Source organism: Procambarus clarkii, chromosome 10 (genome assembly GCF_040958095.1).
Source record: "Procambarus clarkii isolate CNS0578487 chromosome 10, FALCON_Pclarkii_2.0, whole genome shotgun sequence".
Taxonomy (NCBI): Eukaryota; Metazoa; Arthropoda; class Malacostraca; order Decapoda; family Cambaridae; genus Procambarus; species Procambarus clarkii.
Genome location: NC_091159.1, coordinates 27,811,104 through 27,836,245, shown reverse-complemented (window position 1 = coordinate 27,836,245; position 25,142 = coordinate 27,811,104). Strand labels below are relative to the sequence as shown.

At 43.8% G+C, this 25,142-nt stretch overlaps 1 protein-coding gene across 6 annotated transcripts in view; it reads right to left on the bottom strand.

Annotated features, from left to right (window-relative positions):
• The window catches only part of Ak1 (Adenylate kinase 1), a 28,908-nt gene extending 3,766 nt beyond the window's left edge, over positions 1 to 25,142 (bottom strand). Inside the window, exons 1-3 of one of the 6 annotated variants that reach the window (XM_069321792.1) lie at positions 25,055 to 25,120; positions 14,323 to 14,721; positions 1,086 to 1,158 (exon numbers count right to left, since the gene is read on the bottom strand). In XM_069321792.1, coding sequence (XP_069177893.1) covers positions 1,086 to 1,158; positions 14,323 to 14,721; positions 25,055 to 25,057 — 475 coding nt within the window. In that variant the 5' untranslated portion in view covers positions 25,058 to 25,120. Of the gene's footprint in view, positions 1 to 1,085; positions 1,159 to 5,847; positions 6,085 to 14,322; positions 14,722 to 19,849; positions 20,005 to 25,054 lie in introns of those variants that run through there. The other 5 variants (XM_045727026.2, XM_069321795.1, XM_045727011.2 and 2 more) reach the window with 5 other exon arrangements.

The following is a 25,142-nucleotide window of genomic DNA, read 5'->3' as shown; positions in this document are numbered from 1 at the left end:
GCCAGGAATCCCAGGCACGTCTTGCCTGGCCTCGGGAGATGTGGGTGTGAGCAAGAACCTGTCGTAGCCACCTCTAACCACAAATTTAAGGCTACATTCAACAAGGCATGCGAACGACAGACTAGTTCAACTATGACGCAACTGGCACAATAATGGTGGTAGACGGGGGACAGGGAGCTAGAGCTCGTACCCCTGTGGTCACTGCTAGGTGAGCAGCGTAAGGTTGTCCACAGTACTGGTGACTACTGCAGCGCCTCACCCAGCTGGTCAGGTCAGTCTTCACATACACTTCTTGTCTTCAACATGTCCATTGTCTATTGAATACATACATGGGCCAGGACTTTACGTGTCCTCTTACGAAACCTGTACATCTTTCGTAGGTCATGGCAGCTTAGTCTGTATTAAACAGTTCATGACCTTCGTAGCTTCACAACACATGGTTATCAATGTTTTAAACAACGGGTCCAGCTAATTACCCAAAGCCTCCAAGCATTACATTAATAATGAAGAACTATGACATATTTACTCACTATAATATTGTGTTCAATGTAGAACATCAAAACAAAAATTATCTGAAATAATATCATTTTCATAACGAAATTAGAGGAAACTAGGTGGCAGGTGACGCCACAGGAATTCGACGATCCAAGCGACAATGTTGTGGCTTTGGGTAATTAGATGGACCCAATTTCGCTATAAAATTATATTATTTCAGAGTAAAAATATGTTTTTCATGTTCTACATAGAGCATCAACATTACAGTGAGTAAATATATCATATTTGTTCGTTACATACCAGGAGGCTTTGGGTAGCTTTGGGCAATTAGCTGGACTGTAAACAAATTATGCCGAGTGATGACAGATGTACAGGTTTCGTAAGTAGAGACTAAACTGGTTGATGACTCGTGGCTCAGGCCAGGTAAGGGTGAGGCTGGTGCTTGTAACATCACACTGTCAAGCTCCTCAGGTGCAGCACAACACTTAATTGATTAATGCTTCCTTTCATTCACTTTTTCCTTGCCATTAACCTCTCACTCCTCATTATCTTCCCTCCCTCCCCCTTCCAAGAGGCCAAAGTTGACGTACCCAAGACGAAGATGACAGGTAGTTTGGAGTCCTTGAGGGGCTTCAAGTCCAGCTGTTTCCTCTCTACGGGAGCCTGTGGACGACACAACACTAAGTCTTACACAATGATATTAACATTCAAACATTGATAACGTATTTACACAGAGAGTGCCATCACAGAATACAACGTCACATTGCCGGCCATGAGTCACATTAACGTGGCTGAAGTATGTTGACCAGACCACACGCTAGATAGTGAAGGGACGACGACGTTTCGGTCCGTCCTGGACCATTCTCAAGTCGATTGTGATTATTGCATGTTGTTATAGATTCAGCTACTGAGAACAAAAAGTTCCAAGTAGCACGGGCTATGGTGAGCCCGTAGTGGGCTTACCTGGCACAGGAGCGGGGCAGTAGCTAGTGCCATGGCCATGGCGCTAGTTGTGTCGATGATTGCAGAAGAAGGCAATAAATAGGCGGAAAAGGGGTGAGAAGAAAATCTTAAGAGGAAGAGAAGGCAAAGCAAAGGCAGGGAAGGTAAGGTTGATAAAGTCGTCGTCGTCCCTTCACTTTCTAGTGTGTGGTCGTGTCAACAACGTCAGATTAGTTAGATAATAAACGCAGCAGGTACAACAAGGCTGGTGGGTGGGGCATGAAGAGCTAGACCTTGCTTTCCCGTTGTCACCGATAGGCAGATACTGATAAGTATATAATATATATATATATATATATATATATATATATATATATATATATATATATATATATATATATATATATATATATATATATATATATATATACACACACACACAAACACTCTGAGTGTAATCGACTGTAAACAATCGATGGCTAAAAAGGCGGGATTCAATGGGCATTGCTCGATCCTGCAGACACAAATAGATGAGTACAAATAGGTGAGTATGAGTGTATATACACATACACACGCAGTCTGGGGGGGCTGGTGGCTGAGTTGGCAGCGCTTGGTACTCGTAATCCTATGGCCCGAGGATCGATCCCTGGCGATGGCGGAAACAAATGGGCAGAGTTTCTTTCACCCTGATGTTCCTGTTACCTAGCAGTAAATAGGTACCTGGTAGTTAGCCAGCTGTTACGGGCTGCTTCCTGGGTGTGAAAAAAAAATATTAATTGACAATTGGAGGCGGGCCGTAAGAGCCAGAGCTCAACCCCCGCAAGCACAACTAGGTGAAAACACACACACACAAAGTGACCAATATTCTGTTTGTATTCTCCGTAGTTTCTATGTTCACAAAGAGCTCTGCCTCTCAGCCCATCTTTATCTCACCATTTGTGCCACTCAGCCAACCTCTAACTAGAAACGTGGCAAAGAAAAGTAGGGAAAGAAAATGTCGACATGTCTGAGGCACTGGCTGACACGCGGGACGCTTCTAATTCAGAACCGGCGGCAAATATAATACTGGAACGCCTCTCCTCACTCCTAAATAAACTAGACAGATATTTTCCACATATATATTTGAAGGGGACTTGAAGCCGAGTAGAAATCGTTTTCCTACAGATATTACTTCTGTTAATGATAATATTCGGAAAGACTAACTTGACCTTGTGCTGGTGAAGTCTTGGAGAAGGAGTCAGTTATTATGTTGTGGTGTGAGACATCCAGGGCGTACTAGGGGGTTGTAGGCCAAGCTCCGCGTTCCACTTTACTTGTCCTAGCGACATTTTTGTGTGAATCAGAATTTTCCAGCTTACTCTCATGAAATATAAAGCAAGATCTAGATTAAATGTGGAAGGTGACCTTGGATGTGTCTGCGCCAACACTGCTCCTCTGCTTCCCAAGCCAGCAGACCAAGAGCAGCGTCTGCCATCTCACTTTGCTCTTGAGACCTTATTAGTAATATTATAAAACAAGTTTTCCTTTGGTTTTGCTGCGTTATACGTGTTAAATAGTGTCTAAAGAAGGTACATTAGCCTAGAAATTAATACTGCACAGCCACAGGTGAAGAATGTGAAATTGTTCAATCATTTTCCTTTCATTTGCTGGAAACACATGATTAAAATATGCAGTTATCTAGTAGTTAATGATATGTATATATTTATACATGTCAATGTTGTTGTGCTCGGAGTGGAGTTACCATCACAGGAGCACATGGATAACACTAATGATCCCCAAACACTACGTGGAGGAAAACACCTTATTTCAAAAACCTTATTAATTAATTTGATTCAATAACCTTATTAATAAGATTAATTAATATCTTATAATTAAATCTTAGAAGTTTATTTGTAATGTGGTGGCGGCCCCGCCCAGTGTCAGACATTACTCTCTCACTGAGGCGGTGGACGGGTGGTTATGACTCCTGTGTTGGCCTCAGTAAGGTGTTTGGTCTATGTGTTTAACAACTTTTGTGCTGTTATATCTCTGTTGAAATCTTACTTGGTTTGTAACTGTGCATTGTGATAGGTAATGTTGCAGTGATTTGTTGGACATTTCTCCACAGTGCTGACATTTCCTCTTATTCTCGAACCTGTAAACTTATTTTCCCATGAACATATGTATTGAAGCCTGATGTGTGTGTGTGTACTTCTGTTCCTCTATTGTTCCCTGTCAACAAAATGTGTACTTCTGTTCCTCTATTGTTCCCTGTCAACAAAATGTGTACTTCTGTTCCTCTATTGTTCCCTGTCAACCAAATGTGTAGGTCGTAGTTGGTTGAATTCTTGTAGCAACCCGCAGATCCTGACGCTGCAGCTGCTGTGTTGTGGTCACTGTACATCTTCTCTACTGCTCTGTCTCTAAATATTCGTTTACTCAGTGCTAGACTGTGGTACGTAACTCCTCCTCTTTGTTGCAAGTTTTGCTGCTTCATCTGCACTGTCATTTCCTGGTATTCCAACATGACTTGACGCGCAGTTGATAAGTATCAGATAACCTTGACGTTTGAGTGTTTGCATTAATGTTATGACATTTGTAATCAGATGTTATCATTTAAGTGTTCTTGTACCAAGGTTTCAATGTCAGTGCTGGAATCTGCATGTATGATAGCATGTTGTCGGTGTTCAGCCAGGGCATGTTCCAAAGCCTTTTGAATGGCTAGCATCTGTGTTTGTAAAGTTGAACACACGTTTGAGTCTCCAACTATATAATCTCCTGCCTTAACTGCAGCTTCTTGTTTCTGCTGGTCTACTTTATTTTTTTTTGCTTCACATACCGTCTTTGAAGTATGTGAAGCTTTCAGATATCAAGTTTGCTTCTATATTCACCTGTGCAATGTTTCGTAGCAGATAGGGACTAGTCTCATGATTTCTTCCTTGAAGAAACATAAGTCTTAAAGACGGCTCACAGGGATTCCCACACAACGAAGTCTGCAGCAATATCGTCGACACCCATCTCAATGATTGTATTTGTGATCTCGAATGTATTGATAGTGTTTATTGCACAATGGGTTCACCTGTTGCTATTGGAAGCTCTTCTGTCCCGAGTTAGTGCTCCAGTTATTATATCTTTAAGTGAAATGATTCTTGGTCTATTCAACATCTTGGTTAGCATGCAGGCAGCAAGCCCGTTTATCCTTGTTTCAACCCATGTTAGTTTAGTTTCCAGTCTTAAGTGTAGTATTTTAGTTCATCTGGGAGCCTCTGTTATGACTCGCATTGCATCATTTTGGATAACTTCAACCTTTGCCCACTGGTCAGGAGAAAGAGTAGAGTAAAGCAGGCGCAGCATAATCAACTAGGGAACGAACGGCGTGTTATGTAAAACATTCTTAACACTCTTGTGTCTCGCTCCAAGACAGGGCCCTGTGATTGCTATTATATTCAGTTGTGATTTTGCTTTCTCCTTCATATATTGAATTTGCTTGTTGAATGTCATTTTAGAATCTATCCACACTCCGAGATATTGATATTGTGTTATCTAATGTCTTGTATGTGTAGGTGTGTCCGGAGTGCTGCCACCTAGTGTCTTAGATTCCTGTCCAGACATTTTAGTTCTAAAATGTTGCACTCAGATGTTACTTTATCTAACGCCACTTGTGCTTTAGTCAAGCATGAAGGACCTGTGACGACTAATGCTATATCAGCATAGCCTACCAATTGAACCCCTTCCCCCTTCTGCAAGCGTCACGGTGACTCGATTTTCTACTCTGTTCTGCTTTCCCTGTGAGGGACAGCAGAACCTCACCGCGAACCTCTTTTGGTTCACGGTAGAACCTATTATGTCCACTACGACAACGTTTAACCATCCCCAGAATGTAACCCACAACAGGTACCTATTTATTTCTAGGTGTACAGATGCATCAGGTGAAAGGAAACATTACATAAGCGCTACTGCCCTGCCGTGGGGGATCAAACCTACGATCCTGGGCTGTGAGGCGACGACGTAGCCCACTGTGCCAGGGAGTGTGTGTGCATATTTCAGTGAGCGAGAGAAGGAGGCGGTGTGTGTGAGCGGACACAACAGTGACCACCAGCCCGCAGGGTCAACACTCACTCCAACCTCACTTCCGGGTCCATCTTTTCAACCATTTCATCTTCAAGCTACACACGAAAAAGCAACAGGAAAAGTAAGAGAGGGGTGAGTAGTGAGGAGGAGGGGCTGGTGGTGCACCTCCTGCTGCTCCACCCACAGGTACACGAAGGGTTGAATGTGCCGTGCTCCAGCAACACACAAAACATGATCATGTCCTGTTTTTAATTTTACGGGACTTTTCATGCCATTTTTCAGGGGTGGAGAAAATATTAAACAATAAAGAAGTTATTTGTTGTTGTTGTGGAAAGTCACGTAGGGGATACTCGTGCCTACCTGACTGTCTGCCTGCCGTCCTGTCTGCCTGCCTGCCTGCCTGCCTTCCTGTATGCCTGCCTGCCTGCCTGCCTTCCTGTATGCCTGCCTGACTGTCTGCCTGCCGTCCTGTATGCCTGCGTGCCTGCCTGCCTGCCTGCCTTCTTTCCTTCCTTGCTGCCTTCCTTTCTGCCTTCCTCCACCGCGCCTGGTTCCTGGCAAAGATATCTGCCGGCATGACATGTGCAAGGTCAGGGTGCCAAAGTCATTTAGTCTGCCTGGTAGGACACTCCAAGGTTAGCCCGTTGGCACCTGTACTGCCTGCCCAGCCCAGCCCCAGCCCCGCCCAGCCCTGCCCAGCCCAGCCCAGCCCCGCCCAGCCCTGCCCAGCCCAGCCCAGCCCAGCCCCGCCCAGCCCTGCCCAGCCCAGCCCAGCCCAGCCCCGCCCAGCCCAGCCCTGCCAAGCCCCGCCGAGCCCTGCCCTGTCGTTCCACAGTGTGTGTGTAGGCGGGGGAGGGGGCTGGAAGGTGGCAACACTGCAGACCGTGCTAATGGTCCGGGCTCACTGCTTGTAGCAAACACTCCTATATCTTGCAAGCAAATACTGGCTCTGGCTGCGCCCCCACCCCCTATCCCTGTGTGAGTATGTGTGCTCTGAGCCAAATCGGAGCTGATGTCAGTCCCCGGATATTGCTCACTCGCCAAAAACCTATCCTCGATTCGCTCGCAAGTCACTGGGAAGAGTCTCCCACAATTGTTGCTGGGAAGTCTCTCCCGTAAGACCGCTGCCTGTCTGAGCTCAGCGACCGGACTTGTTGGACTAACTTGCTGAGCTCACACACACATGTCGGTGTGTGTGGGGGGGGGAGACCGGAGGATCAGGCGCTGACCACAACTAACGAGGCCCGCACGGTTTAATTGGCTAGGATTATTTCAGCATAAACTGTTCTATTTTCAGATTTAATAAGTGGCACCAGTGGACACTGAACCGCCTCTGCTGCCGGCTGACACAACAGCTCCAGTGGTGGCCGGGGTTTTAAGTGATCTTATTTGCATATGAAAACAGGAACTAATAAAGCAACACAGCTTAACGAAGCTTAATAGAAGGATCCGATCCAACCGAATTTGAAGTTAAAGACGTCCCAAGAGCAAAATAAAAACATCTTAGGTTACAAGACTCCCGTGTATGTATCCTCCCATGTATGTATCCTCCCGTGTATGTATCCTCCCATGTATGTATCCTCCCGTGTATGTATCCTCCCATGTATGTATCCTCCCAAGTATGTATCCTCCCAAGTATGTATCCTCCCATGTATGTATCCTCCCATGTATGTATCCTCCCATGTATGTATCCTCCCGTGTATGTAGCCTCCCGTGTATGTAGCCTCCCATGTATGTATCCTCCCATTATGTAGTCTCCCATGTATGTATCCTCCCATGTATGTAGTCTCCCATGTATGTATCCTCCCATGTATGCATCCTCCCACGAATGTAGCCTCCCAGGCAAGAGAGGCGTGGCCGGACACGCAACAAAGGGTTAAGACAGCCCGCGGTAACCCAACACCGAATAAATGAAGAACTATGTTGGCTTCTCCAGGAAGTGCCAACCTTGCTCTCCGGTGTGTGCAGGCGACACGCACGCACGCACGCACGCACGCACGCACGCACGCACGCACGCACGCACACACACACACACACACACACACACACACACACACACACCACACACCGCGGTCGTGTGAGGCTGGACCAAAGAGCCAGAACTCAACCCCCGCAAGCACAATTGGAAAGTGAGTACACACACACACTGGAGAGTGGAGGCTGACTCCATACACAGCTTCAAGTGTAGATATGATAGAGCCCAGTAGGCTCAGGAACCTGTACATTAATTGATTTGACAGTTGAGAGGCGGGACCGAAAGAGCAGAGCTCAACCCCCGCAAGCACACCTAGGTGAATACACACGGGGAACAGCTCCCAGTAATAGGGGAGGACAGCCAAGCAGAAAGACTGACAAATATTGAGGTAGCAGCAGAGAAAGTAAAGGGACAACCGGCACCGCAAGGTGAAACACACTGCTGGACCAGACAATACCACCATCTGGACCTTACAAGAGGCAACACAGGCTCTCAGCTCGGAGTCTTAATCATTCACTACCGAAGGAAGCGTTGTCTAGCTGTTGGAAGATGGCAATTATAGTACCAAGATACAAGAAAATATACGGGGGGGGGGGTGAGGGAGGGGCTTAATTACACATCTGTATCACTGATAAGCATCACATGCAAAGTATTTGAAAGAATAATAAGGATAAGATTAGTAAAACCTTTACAGAGGATTAGTTATGTAAACATACACCAACATGAGATAAGTGTAAGCGCTTGTGACACTACACAAACCTGAGAGGAGAAGGGAGGAGCTGGAAGAGCACTGAGAGGGTAAGACAACAATGTTATTATCAGATATTATCTGATTATTATCTGATATTATCTGATATCTGATTATTATCTGATATTATCTTCTTAGGTGACTTCAACTTGCCTAATCTAAGATGGGGAATAACAAACAATTATACCAGGAAATCTATAGACATGACCAATCACAGATTAGAGAACTACGTAGATTCTGTGACAAATTTTACATAATAAAAGTTGTTGAGAGAATGATTAGGAGTCAGGTCACCAGTTTCACGGAGACCAATGACCTTCACAACCCAGGCCAACATGGATTTAGAGAGGGAAGATCATGCCTCTCACAGCTACTTGACCACTACGACAAAGTCACTGAGGCATTAGAAGAAAAACAGAATGAAGACAAAAAAGTCCAAAAAGACCTGGGTAAGCTGCAGTTAGTGATGAATTAGTCTGAGCAACAGGCTACTGAGTTCCTCCCCCTTAACATGTGTAAGGTGATGAAGAACAGGGGCCAGATTCACGAAAGCACTTACGCATGCACTTACGAACGTGTACATCTTTCCTCAATCTTTGACGGCTTTGTTTACATTTATTAAACAGTTTACAAGCATGAAAACTTCCCATTCAACTGTTGTTATTGTTATAAACAGCCTCCTGGTGATTCGGAACTCATTAACTGTTTAATAATTGTAAACAAAGCCGCCAAAGATTGAGAAAAGATGTACACGTTCGTAAGTGCTCGCGTAAGTGCTTTCGTGAATCTGACCCCTGGTGCCTGGACACCAGTAACACAGTACACAATGAAGGGGAAACTATCTCCTTGTAGCGACTACAGAAACACACCTGGGAGTCTATATAACACCAAGCCTAACTTCTGGGTTACATGTGAACAGGATAACATCAGCAGCTTACTCTAAGCTGTCGAATATCGAAACAGCATTCTTGAATCTAAATACGGGGGCACTCAGCTCACCGTACACCATCTACGTGAGAGCCTTCATAGAGTATGCAGTCCCGTAATGGAACCCACACCTCAAAACGACACAAGGAAACTTGAAAAACAAAACAAAAAATGTTCGCAAAGAGGCATGACTCAAGTGAGTCACAGAGATGCTAGAAACTATTATTTTTTGCATAAGAATAGCAGGAAAATGAAATAAACTAAACGAACTTGGTGTTATATAGAAAATGAAATAAACTAAACGAACAAACGTTAGTACGAGAGAAAGTTAGGTCGGGAGTGACTGTATTAGCCAACTGTTGACTAAAAAGACAGGGTTCATGAGCTGAAGTCTGATCCTGCAGCACAAATAAGTGAATCCTAATAGGTGTTGACACAGTGAAGGGCGGAGTGTAAGAGACAAAGCTGGACCTACGAGCACCGCTAGGTGAGGACACGTCACAGGAACACACAGCTGGGTGTGAACGCCGGCCCCTTACCAAAATACTCGCACGGTGCGTCTCCTCTTTTTTGTCCCTGGTGGTGTGCACTCACCCCAGCGCCACACTTGCGCCCACACCTGCGCCCACACCTGCACTCATACCTACACCTGCGCCCACACCTGCACCCATACCTACACCTGCGCCCACACCTGCACCCACACCAGTATTCCTTCAGCCACCTCTCCTTGCCTTGCCCACCTAGAGATGATAATTTCGAGACTGGGGAAGAATGTGGACACGTTGGTATACCCACTGTGGGGTCGAACCCGTCACCACCTTGCCACCCACTGCCTCACCCCACCAGTTACCACCCACTGCTTCCTCTTTACTTTCTTATTACGTTCCTTACGCTTTGCTATGTTCCTCTGTTCAACGATCCAACGATTTGTTTTCAAGCTGTTTACTATCACACTATCTCCCGTGACTCCCGGTTCAACCTTGACGACGAGTGGACGTCTTGACACCTCCTCCGCCTGGGAGCTGTCGGATCACGTTGTGTTCGTGATTTTGGATTTGATACTGCCGTTTGGCGTCCCTATTCAATGGTCCGGTTTGTACGACGCCTGACGCACATATTGGCTTGGGTCACAGGATGGTTGATAGATTATTTTGAACATTTTCTGGCTGGTTCTCCCGGCGGGGTGACGGTGTCCGGCGCCGGCTTGGCCGAGAGGTGCAGGGAGTTGGTGGGTCTTGTTGGGCTCCTAGTGGGCCCTCAGACGTGGTGGGCTCCTGATGGGCCCTCAGCCGTGGTGGGCGGCTGGCATCTGGTCAGGTGGAGGGCACCGGATGACTTTTGCGTTTTAGTTGCGGGGAGAGTTTTGGTTTTACTACCCGGGTGTTGTGTGTGTGTGGGGCGGGGCCGGTGCTTGTCCCCTGCAACCCGTTCTCGCACTTTCGTACAGTCAATATTGACTTATTAAATAAGTGCATATGTGACATACTAATTTATTGTGAATATTTTAGTTTACCTTGAAAAGCTTCATAGAAAACACCGACCTTACCTAACCTTTTTAATATGTTAAGATAAGCATCTTATTGCTTCGTAATTACAATTATTACTTAACCTATACCTATAATAGGTTAAGTAATAATTGTAATTAAGAAGCAATAAGATGCTTATCTTAACATACTAAGAAGGTTAGGTAAGGTCGGTGTTTTCTATGAAGCTTTTCAAGGTAAACTAAAATATTCACGTTAAATTAGTATGTCACATATGCACTTATTAAATAAGTCAATAGTGACTGTACGAAAGTGCGAGGGGCTCCCCAATCATCTCCCTGACTGTGCGTTTATTTGACGCGAGGCATCTTAGTGTCTGGCGATACGCATCTTCGTTTCACCATTAGGATTTGCGATTAATCCTTCACAGGTACGCCGGAGCGCATCCGATCCCACGATCGTCGTCGCCCCTAAATCAACGACAACACTGTCTTCCGACCTCCTGCCACGCGTGTTCCCGTCCACTAATATAGAAGGGTTTAACTGGTTTTGTTCTAATTTATTTAGTACATGATGGGGTACCTGGTAGTGCCCGGGCATCTCTAACCCCTCCCTCTCTCTCTCACCTCTCCCCCACTCTCTCTCTTCCTCCTTCCTCTGCCGCAAACTCCCCGCCTATCTCAGTTCTCCTCTCTCCTTTACACAGGAGGGTAGAGATGGCTCGTGATTCCTGTCAGCAAGCTGACAGCTTTCCCTTCCCATAGCTTATGGTAAGCATTATGCTGCTGGTGTTCCCTGGAACACCACCTGCCAATAGGTTTCACTCCCGGCTCCCCATTACTTCTGGGTGAACAGGGGCAGAAAATCCTCGCTTTTTTTCCCGGGGCGAGTGACAGCATTATGTATGCGGTGTGTCATGTGTGTGGTGGCATGTGTGTGGTGTGTCATGTGTGTGGTGGCATGTGTGTGGTGTGCCATGTGTGTGGTGTGTCATGTGTGTGGTGGCATGTGTGTGGTGTGCCATGTGTGTGGTGTGTCATGTGTGCGGCGTGTCATGTGTGTGTGTGGTGTCATGTGTGTGGTGGCATGTGTGTGGTGTGCCATGTGTGTGGTGTGTCATGTGTGCGGCGTGTCATGTGTGTGTGTGGTGTCATGTGTGTGGTGTCATGAGTGTGTGTGTGGTGTGTCATGTGTGTGTGTGTGGTGTCATGTGTGTGTGTGTGGTGTGTCATGTGTATGTCATGTGTGCGGCGTGTCATGTGTGTGTGGTGTTACGTGTGTGAGTGAGTGTGCTTGTGTATGTACATATATTAGACCAACTACTGACCATCCTCATGACGCAACCCCTGGAAACTGTCTTAACTGTCAAATGCCTATTTACTGATAGTTGAAAAAGAGGTATGAGGTGAAAGAAAATGCTGCCCGTTTGTTTACGCTCCCGCTTGGATTCGAATCTGTGATCTACGGCTGAGAATAGAAAATTTAACGAAATTACTGAAAATCAGCTAAAACTCTAAGGAAAACACATACCAGTTTTCAAAAAGATCGCAAGGAGGTCGCTATAGATGCCGATATTCTTAAAGCGTGGCACTGGGGCTCATCGCGATTGGCCTGTGACACAAACAGTTCCCTCCCTCGTCCTTTCCAAGCGCTGTCTTGAAAGATTGGTGAGGTTAACCCCAAGCATCTGCTGTTCTATTTTGGACAAACAGATTTGGACCTGGTTTTATCCAGGTGGGTTTTGAACTGCATTAAAGTGTTAGCATATAAGTTTCGGCGTTTAGACGGTTCCTTTATGAATAAGCATCTTCTGTTTTCAGTCCTACAGTGAGGCTTGTTGAGCTTAATGCCGTAGAGCCTTGATTGTGTTACATCTGACCTTTTAAAGAAGTTGTCTGGATCAATATACTATAAAATGTTCATTAGTATGAGAGAGAGAGAGAGAGCGCAGACAGAAGAAGGGAGATAGCTTTAAATCCAATAGAGAAGAACCTCAGAGAGACAGGGGAACTTGTTCTTCTATGAGCAGTGAACAAGGAAGCAAGATGTTCAAGTTGGTGAGGCAGGTCCTGTGGTAGTGATCAGACCAAGTTCATGATACCACCCACCCCTTGCGGCGGAATATTTACATGTGTATACATGGCCCAGTCACGAGACGGAGCCAGACCTCCAGCCCCGCCTGGGTGATGGAGCCTGCGGTCACCTCATCTCCACCTGTTCAACTCCTTCACCAGTGTTTTCCTGCACCCCGCCTGACCACACTGAGAGTTACACCCCCCCCCCCCCCCCCTCGCCTCCACTGTGGTGTGGCAGTCATTCATGGAATTTGGCATCATTCCCGACCATGGAGTGTGCTCACCTAGATGTACTGGCAAGGTTGAGCATGTGTTGGCCTACATGTACTCACCTAGATGTGCTTGTAGGATCTAGCATCAGCGCCTAGTCTCGCCTTCTGAACATTTCTTTGTTTAATGTAATGACTCAGGTTTGTACGCTTTTGCTGTCATCCTTACCACTAAAGTTGTGTACCGAGTCAACTCTGCCATATTCTTTCTGTGTGTGTGTCCTTGGTTATTTGTACTTACATAAAAGAGCCTGCGGGGGGTTGAGCTTAGACTCTTTAGTCCCGCCTCTTAACCTTCAATATATTTAGAGTACTGGTTTAAGAGCCTATTGAACTCTGCCATATCAATGTTGAAGGAGTCGGCTGCATCACTTCATAGTTCATCTATTTCTTCACTACGTTCATAATGAAACTAATTATTATGTGAACATGTCCTTAATTCCACCCAGGCAACTCCACTAAGTATTGTATATATCTAGATCATGTCTCTGTCTCTTCTTTTCTAGCGACGCAAGGATTAACCCTTTCTGTCTTTCTCCAGGTTCAGGGGTTCAAGTAAGTTTATTGAGTTAATAATATACATCCACAAAGGATAGTAGATTAAACTATTTCTACCCCCATCCCCTTAATTCTGGGTCGAGCCTTGTTACAAACTTCTACACTTTTTGAACTTCATATATACTCTTATATATACTCTTTGAAGTGGGACGTCGACGATGGGGCTGTAGACCCTCAGACTGGTCTCGTGCTTCTAATCTTCTTCCGTGCTCGCTCCAGGAAATTCCTCACCATTTCAACCTGATTATTTGCGAATTCTTCTGAGGAAACATTTAGAGAGGTTTGGTCAAATAACGTTGGCGTGCGGTAGCCTGTTGTCCGGGTCTGGGGGCGGGAGGACCACCACCACCAGCCTGTCCACGCCCACACAACGGCTTCCTCCATGACTGGTAATTCTCGTGATATAATATCCGTAGATATACAATATCAAGTTTGCCTCTTGCCAGAATATACGTAAATGTACAAATTACGTTGCTCTTGAGAATACATCACAACTGTTATGGACGGTAAACTAGCCTAGTGTTATCATAATGTTTGGTACTGGGTTGTTAAATATAATCCATGACTAATTGTGTACACGATAAACACAGTAAATAGCATATCAGATGGTGATCACTGTCACTGCCTTATCGCCCGAGTCGAGAGACTTGCTTCGTCGCTAATGATAAGACATTTTTAACCAAATTAATCTTCAAAAAGTATAGTACTATACATTTTATTTAATACACATTATACTATTTGTATATTTTGTATGCCAGCTGTTGTTTAACAGGTATTAGTTGATTTAAAATAAGCAAACCTTATAGAACAGAGTTTTAGTTGCGCTGGTCAGCGTTTCTAGCTGGCTCCTTAACTGGCGATCCCTAGTATAGTTAAAGAAGCCCTGATTTAGCGACTTTCCAACTGGTCGTCCGAAATATTTAGCCCTTTTGCCTTTTGGTGTGTTGCTTCCTTCTTTACCCTTGGTGGCGAAGGCTGGTAGCCTGTACCTCACGACTTCCCGAGTCGCAGCTGGGACATTAGAGCGCGCCCTTTCCTCTCGCAGAAAACGGCGTTTCCATCCTCTTTTTATGGTGTTCTGTAAATGTCTGCCTGGGGTGTTGACTCCCATGGTCTCCTTGGCTATTTCCGCACTATAGATCCCCTTACAGCGCGGGACCCAGTTGTTTATGACGGTCCGTCCTTTTATCTGGAGGTTCTGAAGGGGTAAGAACAGTGTAGTGATTAAATTGACTTCGACTTCTGGTTCAGGGGCTGACTGGTGTTGGAAAGGTCATTCTCTGGTCGCTCGGAAAAAGTAATGTATGGGAGATGTGAGTGGAATGAGAGTTATTTAAGAAGCTTTTGTGACACATTAACAAGAAATTTAAGCAAGAAAGTTAATGAAAAATTATAAGATTAGTACAGCAATGTACTTCAGTGTACTACTAGGTTATATTACTACAGCTAGGGAAGCTAGGTTATATACTACAGCTAAGGAAGCTAGGTTATATTACTACAGCAAAGAAAGCTAGGTTATATACTACTGCTAAGGAAGCTAGGTTATATACTACAGCTAAGGAAGCTAGGTTATATTACTACAGCAAAGAAAGCTAGGTTATATACTACTGCTAAGGAAGCTAGGTTATATACTACAGCTAAGGAAGCTAGGTTATATTACTACAGCAAAGAAAGCTAGGTTATATACTTCTGCTAAGGAAGCTAGGTTATATACTACAGCTAAGGAAGCTAGGTTATATTACTACAGCAAAGAAAGCTAGGTTATATACTACTGCTAAGGAAGCTAGGTTATATACTACAGCTAAGGAAGCTAGGTTATATTACTACAGCAAAGAAAGCTAGGTTATATACTACTGCTAAGGAAGCTAGGTTATATACTACAGCTAAGGAAGCTAGGTTATATTACTACAGCTAGGTTATGATACTACAGCTAGGGAAGCTGTCAACGTCAAGAATGAAGACAACCAAGAACAAGACAGAAGCTGCCCATCCCTCTACCTCCCCCATCCTTTCCAAACCCCTTGGACATCAAGGCTCAAATGTATTCTACACTACAGTCCCGCCCCACAAGACCCCGCGCCTCCGTCTGTCGTAGTAGATCCCGCCGCAGATGGGTCCTGACTCTGTTCTCTCCTGCTACAGCGCCTCCACTCCTTAACTTGCCCTCGTCCAATACACTCCCACCAGCCCACTGCCTATCTTTGTATCTGTGTGGTATTGGTATTAAAGTCTCCACAAAGCTTACTGACCAACCAGCAGCTACACGTTACACTCCTGAATACAGTCAATACACTTCACCGTGTATGTACACTTGTAGGTGTATATATCCTCATTACATTATACACGCATGATGATGGAATTAAGAATACAGTATATAATGATGACTTGACAACATTCATTATATAATGTATTGCGAATATTAAAAATAACATAGCCTAAAAAAAGTTATCTTAAAACTTAAGATATATAAGATAGCCTCTTATAAAATAAAATATTAATCATTTATACAGTGACGTATCATGGTGAGGCAGATATGAGTCAGGACCAGCAACAGGTGGTAATAATCAAATATTAATCAGATTTAAGAAGATTAATATGATTTGAATGCAATATTAAAAGTAGTTTACATAACAATTAGGAATTTGGTAAGTTTCCTACTTATAATTAAGTGTATTGCATTCTAAATAGGATATTGTAATATACATTTAATACACTTCACCGGTGTGTGTGTGTGTGTGTGTGTGTGTGTGTGTGTGTGTGTGTGTGTGTGTGTGTGTGTGTGTGTGTGCTGCCAGTAATGAGAGCTTGCTATTAGATTTTGTATATAATACATATAAACTAACGCATTAGGCTACTGTTTGCTCTTTACTTTTTAATTAAATTATAAATTATTCGCCAAGTGCGCGCACGGAGAACAGGGACTGGGAGATGTACGTGTGTACACATGCGAGACGCCGTGTACGCATGCGTGTGAGGTGTCCTGTGTGTACACATGGGTGTGAGACGATGTCTTTGTACACATGCGAGACGATGTGTATGTGCAGGTGTGTGAGTCGCCATGTGTGAGAAACGCCGTGTGAGTACACATAAAATTTTTAAATAATTTTAATTCATTGTGGCGGGTGACAGTCATACATACATACAGTGCATGTTAGGCTTATACAGAGGTTCCCCCCCCCCTCAGGGTCGAATTACTGTCCCTCCCCAAAATGCAACCCAACAAGCACATTGGACTGCAGGAACATAAGATTTCATGCCCTTCCTAAGATTGCAGTAAATAAAAACAATGTTGGACGTAATCAAAGCCTATCATCACTCAGCAAAAATCTGCTATTAGAACTATAACAAACTCTGTCTTCAGACAAAACACAGCCCCTCTGTTCAAGTCCCTTAATATGCTAAACATACACTTACTCCATACATTCTCATTTGCTATCTACATGCACAAAACCTTGTTCCTAAATGATAATCTTGATCTGAAACTTGTCCTTGATAGGTGTAATAGAACCCATGAGCACCACACCAGAAATAAATATATCTTTGATATCCCCAGTCAGATTAAATCTGTGCAAACACTCCATGCAAATAAAAGGGCCCAGTCTTTGGAACTCGCTCCCTGATGAATTAAAAAAGGTTCCAACCTATGTCTTGTTCAAAAGTCAGACTAAAAAGGATCTAATTACAGTACATCCTCATAGTTTCCTACCTTGTGCTTCAAACTCACACTGTTCTTGTAGTACCCACTTCCCTAATATTAGTACTAAAGACTAATTAAGTACTTCATCTTTACCAGAGTAATGACTCTCAAATGGGTGTTCGACTTTACAGAGATGCTAGCCGTTCAAAAGGCTTTGGAACATGCTCTTGCTGAACACCGACAACATGTTATCATACATACAGATTCGAGAACCGCCATTGAAACCTTGCAACAAGAACACATATGTGATAACATACATCTGATCACAAATGAAATCACATCTGATCACAAATCATTAATGAAAACACTCAAACGACAAGGCCGATGGGTACTTTTCAACTGGGTGCCAAGTCATGTGGGAATAATAGGAAATGACATTGCAGACGAAGCTGCAAAACTTGCAACTAAGAGAATAAATGTAGACATTTACATACCACAGAGTCTATCACAGATTAAGAAAGTAATTAGAAACAGAGCAATGCAAAAGATGTACAGTGACCACAACACAGCAGTCGCAACATCAGGATCTGCGGGTTGGTACAAGAATTCAACCAACTACGAACCCACTAAGTTTGATGAAAGGGAGCAGTAGAGCAACAGAAGTACACTTACATCGCATCAGGCTTGGATACCCATGTGCATGGGAAATAGGATTACAGGTTCCGGAAGACGAGAGGAAATGTCAGCACTGTGGAGAAATGCCCGACAGACCACTGGAACATTATCTAACACAGTGCACAGTTACAAACCCATTAAGATTTCAACTTAGATTCAACAGAGCAGAAGTTGTTAAACCACATATGGCAAAATCTTACTGAAGGGACCATACGAGTCATAAATACTCATGCTCCGCCCAAGTAAAACAGAAACAAGCAACACTTTAGTGGGCCAGCCAGAGGCTTAGGACCCGCGCAGGAATATCCCTGCGAAAAATTAAAAAAAAAAAAGTGTAATCACCTCTGTCAATTTATATTGTTGATATAAAACCCTTGCTACAATGTAGTTTTTCACCTTACCTGATATGTTAGATTAAGGACTGGCCCGAAACTCTATGCGTGTTATGGCTTTGCAAGAATATAAAAATATCACTAATGTAATCTCACCAACCCATTGTACCTATATGTAAATTATTATTATTATTATTATTATTATTATTATTATTATTCCTGAGTTATCAAATAGGTTCCAAGTGCCATTAGACGAGAACTCTTGGATGAATCTGAAGAGAGCAGAACAGTACAAACAGGAACTAGCAGGTCCCATTGTTGATCACAGTGAGATGTGTCAAACACAACATGTGTATGAGACAAGTCACAACATCAGTAGACTAACAGACGTTGTCACAGCTCGAATAACTAGATGAAGAAAAGTGTGTTGACAAAGACAGGGACACACACTAGAACATTACATCTTCGGCTAACGAATCGAGATAAATCTAACCTCACGTTGCATGAAATGGCAAACCATCTTATTACATCCCGCCAGACACACAACGGAACTATGAAGTTGCTACAATGTTCGAAATTGTAACACCTAACAAGTTGTAAGAAGTATCTAGCAAATTGTTACAACTTTCTAACACGTCGTAACAACTTTATAACAAGATGTAACAACTTTGTAACACTTTGTAATAAGGTAATAATAGGGACCATTACGTTGTGTTTGCAGGAATAAGATAAATTACCTGAAAATGAAAACTATCCATGTTTCGCTTCCAGTACATAAATGATATTTGATATATTATAAACAGCAGTTTTCCTATGACCCAATACCTCCATAATTAAAACTGATATTTATTAAGAGAAAGTACCTGCAATTAATGTATAATGTATAATTGTAAATACATACCTATTAAAATGGAACAATCTCTTAACTAGCTGACAATATAATTATAAGGTGTTCAAGATAGATGTAATTAAGGATTGACTGGGTGCCAATCCTTGCTTCTCTGTTCACCCAGCAGTGAATGAGTACCTGGTTGTTAAACGATTTGGCGGGTCGTATTCCAGGGAAAAATTAGGAGTAAGGGCTTGCCCGAAAGGCTATGCGTACTAGTTAGTGGCTGTACATGAATATAACAGCTCTTGTTTAATAAAAAATAAAGACCTTTTGTGCCCTCTGTAATCCTTTTTGCGCTACCGTTCACAGGACGAGTATGGGGGTGCATAATAAACCCCAGCAACAACAATCAATCATCCAAACCAGCTGACTGCTAGGTGGACAGGAGTATTGGATGATAGGAAGCGAGCCCAACCATTTCCCGCCCAGGAATCGCGATCTCATGGCCCACACATGTCAAACGGGATATGTGTGAGACTCAACCTTCGTGCAGACGTGTGAGAAAAGCCGTGTGTGTGTGTGTGTGTGTGTGTAAAGGTGTGTGAGAAACACGGTGTGTAGGTGTGTACACATTTGTGAGACGCCATGTGTTTGTGAGACCCCAGGTATTCATGTGTGAGAGACGCCGTGTTTGTACACAAGGGAGACGCCGTGTATAGATAGATAGGCTAGACACACTGTATGTACAGGCGTGAGCTACGCCGTGTATGTACACAAGGGAGAGACACCGTGTGTGGATGTGTGAGAGGTGGTGTGTGTATATACACGGGGCGCGGTGAGGGACACTGACCATGACGGAGAGCAGTGGAGCACCGGCAGGAGGAGGAGCAGCAGCGACCGTATCACGACGGGAACAGAGAGCGACTGCCAGTGGACCTGAGCTTACTAACCTGGTTGGCCGCCTAGCCTGCCACCCGCCCAGCCAGCCACCCAGTCAACCAGTCAACCACCCAGCCAGCCAGCCACCCAGTCAGCCAGTCAACTACCCAGCCAGCCAGCCAGCCAGCCACCCAGTCAACCAGTCAACCAACCAACCAGCCAGCCAGCCACCCAGTCAACCAGTCAACCAACCAACCAGCCAACCAGCCAGCCAGCCACCCAGTCAACCAGTCAACCAACCAACCAGCTAGCCAGCCACCCAGTCAACCAACCAACCAGCCAGCCAGCCACCCAGTCAACCAGTCAACCAACCAACCAGCCAGCCAGCCACCCAGTCAACCACCCAGCCAGCCAGCCAGCCAACCAGCAAGCCAGCCAGCCACCCACCCACCCAGTCAACCAGTCAGCCAGCCAGCCAGACTGTACACTACATTGCAACCCAGTTTGGCCGTTAGACTGCCACCAGCCTAGCCGTTCTGTCCTTTCTCTCGAGTTGTCACAACGTTGCAAAAACTGATGTACTAAATTGCCCGAACTTAACCTAACCGAGGATCCAAGTACAGAAAACGTGACATCGAAGGAAGCTAGGTTATATACTACAGCTAAGGAAGCTAGGTTATATTACTACAGCAAAGAAAGCTAGGTTATATACTACTGCTAAGGAAGCTAGGTTATATACTACAGCTAAGGAAGCTAGGTTATATTACTACAGCTAGGTTATGATACTACAGCTAGGGAAGCTGTCAACGTCAAGAATGAAGACAACCAAGAACAAGACAGAAGCTGCCCATCCCTCTACCTCCCCCATCCTTTCCAAACCCCTTGGACATCAAGGCTCAAATGTATTCTACACTACAGTCCCGCCCCACAAGACCCCGCGCCTCCGTCTGTCGTAGTAGATCCCGCCGCAGATGGGTCCTGACTCTGTTCTCTCCTGCTACAGCGCCTCCACTCCTTAACTTGCCCTCGTCCAATACACTCCCACCAGCCCACTGCCTATCTTTGTATCTGTGTGGTATTGGTATTAAAGTCTCCACAAAGCTTACTGACCAACCAGCAGCTACACGTTACACTCCTGAATACAGTCAATACACTTCACCGTGTATGTACACTTGTAGGTGTATATATCCTCATTACATTATACACGCATGATGATGGAATTAAGAATACAGTATATAATGATGACTTGACAACATTCATTATATAATGTATTGCGAATATTAAAAATAACATAGCCTAAAAAAAGTTATCTTAAAACTTAAGATATATAAGATAGCCTCTTATAAAATAAAATATTAATCATTTATACAGTGACGTATCATGGTGAGGCAGATATGAGTCAGGACCAGCAACAGGTGGTAATAATCAAATATTAATCAGATTTAAGAAGATTAATATGATTTGAATGCAATATTAAAAGTAGTTTACATAACAATTAGGAATTTGGTAAGTTTCCTACTTATAATTAAGTGTATTGCATTCTAAATAGGATATTGTAATATACATTTAATACACTTCACCGGTGTGTGTGTGTGTGTGTGTGTGTGTGTGTGTGTGTGTGTGTGTGTGTGTGTGTGTGTGTGTGTGTGCTGCCAGTAATGAGAGCTTGCTATTAGATTTTGTATATAATACATATAAACTAACGCATTAGGCTACTGTTTGCTCTTTACTTTTTAATTAAATTATAAATTATTCGCCAAGTGCGCGCACGGAGAACAGGGACTGGGAGATGTACGTGTGTACACATGCGAGACGCCGTGTACGCATGCGTGTGAGGTGTCCTGTGTGTACACATGGGTGTGAGACGATGTCTTTGTACACATGCGAGACGATGTGTATGTGCAGGTGTGTGAGTCGCCATGTGTGAGAAACGCCGTGTGAGTACACATAAAATTTTTAAATAATTTTAATTCATTGTGGCGGGTGACAGTCATACATACATACAGTGCATGTTAGGCTTATACAGAGGTTCCCCCCCCTCAGGGTCGAATTACTGTCCCTCCCCAAAATGCAACCCAACAAGCACATTGGACTGCAGGAACATAAGATTTCATGCCCTTCCTAAGATTGCAGTAAATAAAAACAATGTTGGACGTAATCAAAGCCTATCATCACTCAGCAAAAATCTGCTATTAGAACTATAACAAACTCTGTCTTCAGACAAAACACAGCCCCTCTGTTCAAGTCCCTTAATATGCTAAACATACACTTACTCCATACATTCTCATTTGCTATCTACATGCACAAAACCTTGTTCCTAAATGATAATCTTGATCTGAAACTTGTCCTTGATAGGTGTAATAGAACCCATGAGCACCACACCAGAAATAAATATATCTTTGATATCCCCAGTCAGATTAAATCTGTGCAAACACTCCATGCAAATAAAAGGGCCCAGTCTTTGGAACTCACTCCCTGATGAATTAAAAAAGGTTCCAACCTATGTCTTGTTCAAAAGTCAGACTAAAAAGGATCTAATTACAGTACATCCTCATAGTTTCCTACCTTGTGCTTCAAACTCACACTGTTCTTGTAGTACCCACTTCCCTAATATTAGTACTAAAGACTAATTAAGTACTTCATCTTTACCAGAGTAATGACTCTCAAATGGGTGTTCGACTTTACAGAGATGCTAGCCGTTCAAAAGGCTTTGGAACATGCTCTTGCTGAACACCGACAACATGTTATCATACATACAGATTCGAGAACCGCCATTGAAACCTTGCAACAAGAACACATATGTGATAACATACATCTGATCACAAATGAAATCACATCTGATCACAAATCATTAATGAAAACACTCAAACGACAAGGCCGATGGGTACTTTTCAACTGGGTGCCAAGTCATGTGGGAATAATAGGAAATGACATTGCAGACGAAGCTGCAAAACTTGCAACTAAGAGAATAAATGTAGACATTTACATACCACAGAGTCTATCACAGATTAAGAAAGTAATTAGAAACAGAGCAATGCAAAAGATGTACAGTGACCACAACACAGCAGTCGCAACATCAGGATCTGCGGGTTGGTACAAGAATTCAACCAACTACGAACCCACTAAGTTTGATGAAAGGGAGCAGTAGAGCAACAGAAGTACACTTACATCGCATCAGGCTTGGATACCCATGTGCATGGGAAATAGGATTACAGGTTCCGGAAGACGAGAGGAAATGTCAGCACTGTGGAGAAATGCCCGACAGACCACTGGAACATTATCTAACACAGTGCACAGTTACAAACCCATTAAGATTTCAACTTAGATTCAACAGAGCAGAAGTTGTTAAACCACATATGGCAAAATCTTACTGAAGGGACCATACGAGTCATAAATACTCATGCTCCGCCCAAGTAAAACAGAAACAAGCAACACTTAGTGGGCCAGCCAGAGGCTTAGGACCCGCGCAGGAATATCCCTGCGAAAAATTAAAAAAAAAAACAGTGTAATCACCTCTGTCAATTTATACTGTTGATATAAAACCCTTGCTACAATGTAGTTTTTCACCTTACCTGATATGTTAGATTAAGGACTGGCCCGAAACGCTATGCGTGTTATGGCTTTGCAAGAATATAAAAATATCACTAATGTAATCTCACCAACCCATTGTACCTATATGTAAATTATTATTATTATTATTATTATTCCTGAGTTATCAAATAGGTTCCAAGTGCCATTAGACGAGAACTCTTGGATGAATCTGAAGAGAGCAGAACAGTACAAACAGGAACTAGCAGGTCCCATTGTTGATCACAGTGAGATGTGTCAAACACAACATGTGTATGGGACAAGTCACAACATCAGTAGACTAACAGACGTTGTCACAGCTCGAATAACTAGATGAAGAAAAGTGTGTTGACAAAGACAGGGACACACACTAGAACATTACATCTTCGGCTAACGAATCGAGATAAATCTAACCTCACGTTGCATGAAATGGCAAACCATCTTATTACATCCCGCCAGACACACGACGGAACTATGAAGTTGCTACAATGTTCGAAATTGTAACACCTAACAAGTTGTAAGAAGTATCTAGCAAATTGTTACAACTTTCTAACACGTCGTAACAACTTTATAACAAGATGTAACAACTTTGTAACACTTTGTAATAAGGTAATAATAGGGACCATTACGTTGTGTTTGCAGGAATAAGATAAATTACCTGAAAATGAAAACTATCCATGTTTCGCTTCCAGTACATAAATGATATTTGATATATTATAAACAGCAGTTTTCCTATGACCCAATACCTCCATAATTAAAACTGATATTTATTAAGAGAAAGTACCTGCAATTAATGTATAATGTATAATTGTAAATACATACCTATTAAAATGGAACAATCTCTTAACTAGCTGACAATATAATTATAAGGTGTTCAAGATAGATGTAATTAAGGATTGACTGGGTGCCAATCCTTGCTTCTCTGTTCACCCAGCAGTGAATGAGTACCTGGTTGTTAAACGATTTGGCGGGTCGTATTCCAGGGAAAAATTAGGAGTAAGGGCTTGCCCGAAAGGCTATGCGTACTAGTTAGTGGCTGTACAAGAATATAACAGCTCTTGTTTAATAAAAAATAAAGACCTTTTGTGCCCTCTGTAATCCTTTTTGCGCTACCGTTCACAGGACGAGTATGGGGGTGCATAATAAACCCCAGCAACAACAATCAATCATCCAAACCAGCTGACTGCTAGGTGGACAGGAGTATTGGATGATAGGAAGCGAGCCCAACCATTTCCCGCCCAGGAATCGCGATCTCATGGCCCACACATGTCAAACGGGATATGTGTGAGACTCAACCTTCGTGCAGACGTGTGAGAAAAGCCGTGTGTGTGTGTGTGTGTGTGTGTGTGTGTAAAGGTGTGTGAGAAACACGGTGTGTAGGTGTGTACACATTTGTGAGACGCCATGTGTTTGTGAGACCCCAGGTATTCATGTGTGAGAGACGCCGTGTTTGTACACAAGGGAGACGCCGTGTATAGATAGATAGGCTAGACACACTGTATGTACAGGCGTGAGCTACGCCGTGTATGTACACAAGGGAGAGACACCGTGTGTGGATGTGTGAGAGGTGGTGTGTGTATATACACGGGGCGCGGTGAGGGACACTGACCATGACGGAGAGCAGTGGAGCACCGGCAGGAGGAGGAGCAGCAGCGACCGTGTCACGACGGGAACAGAGAGCGACTGCCAGTGGACCT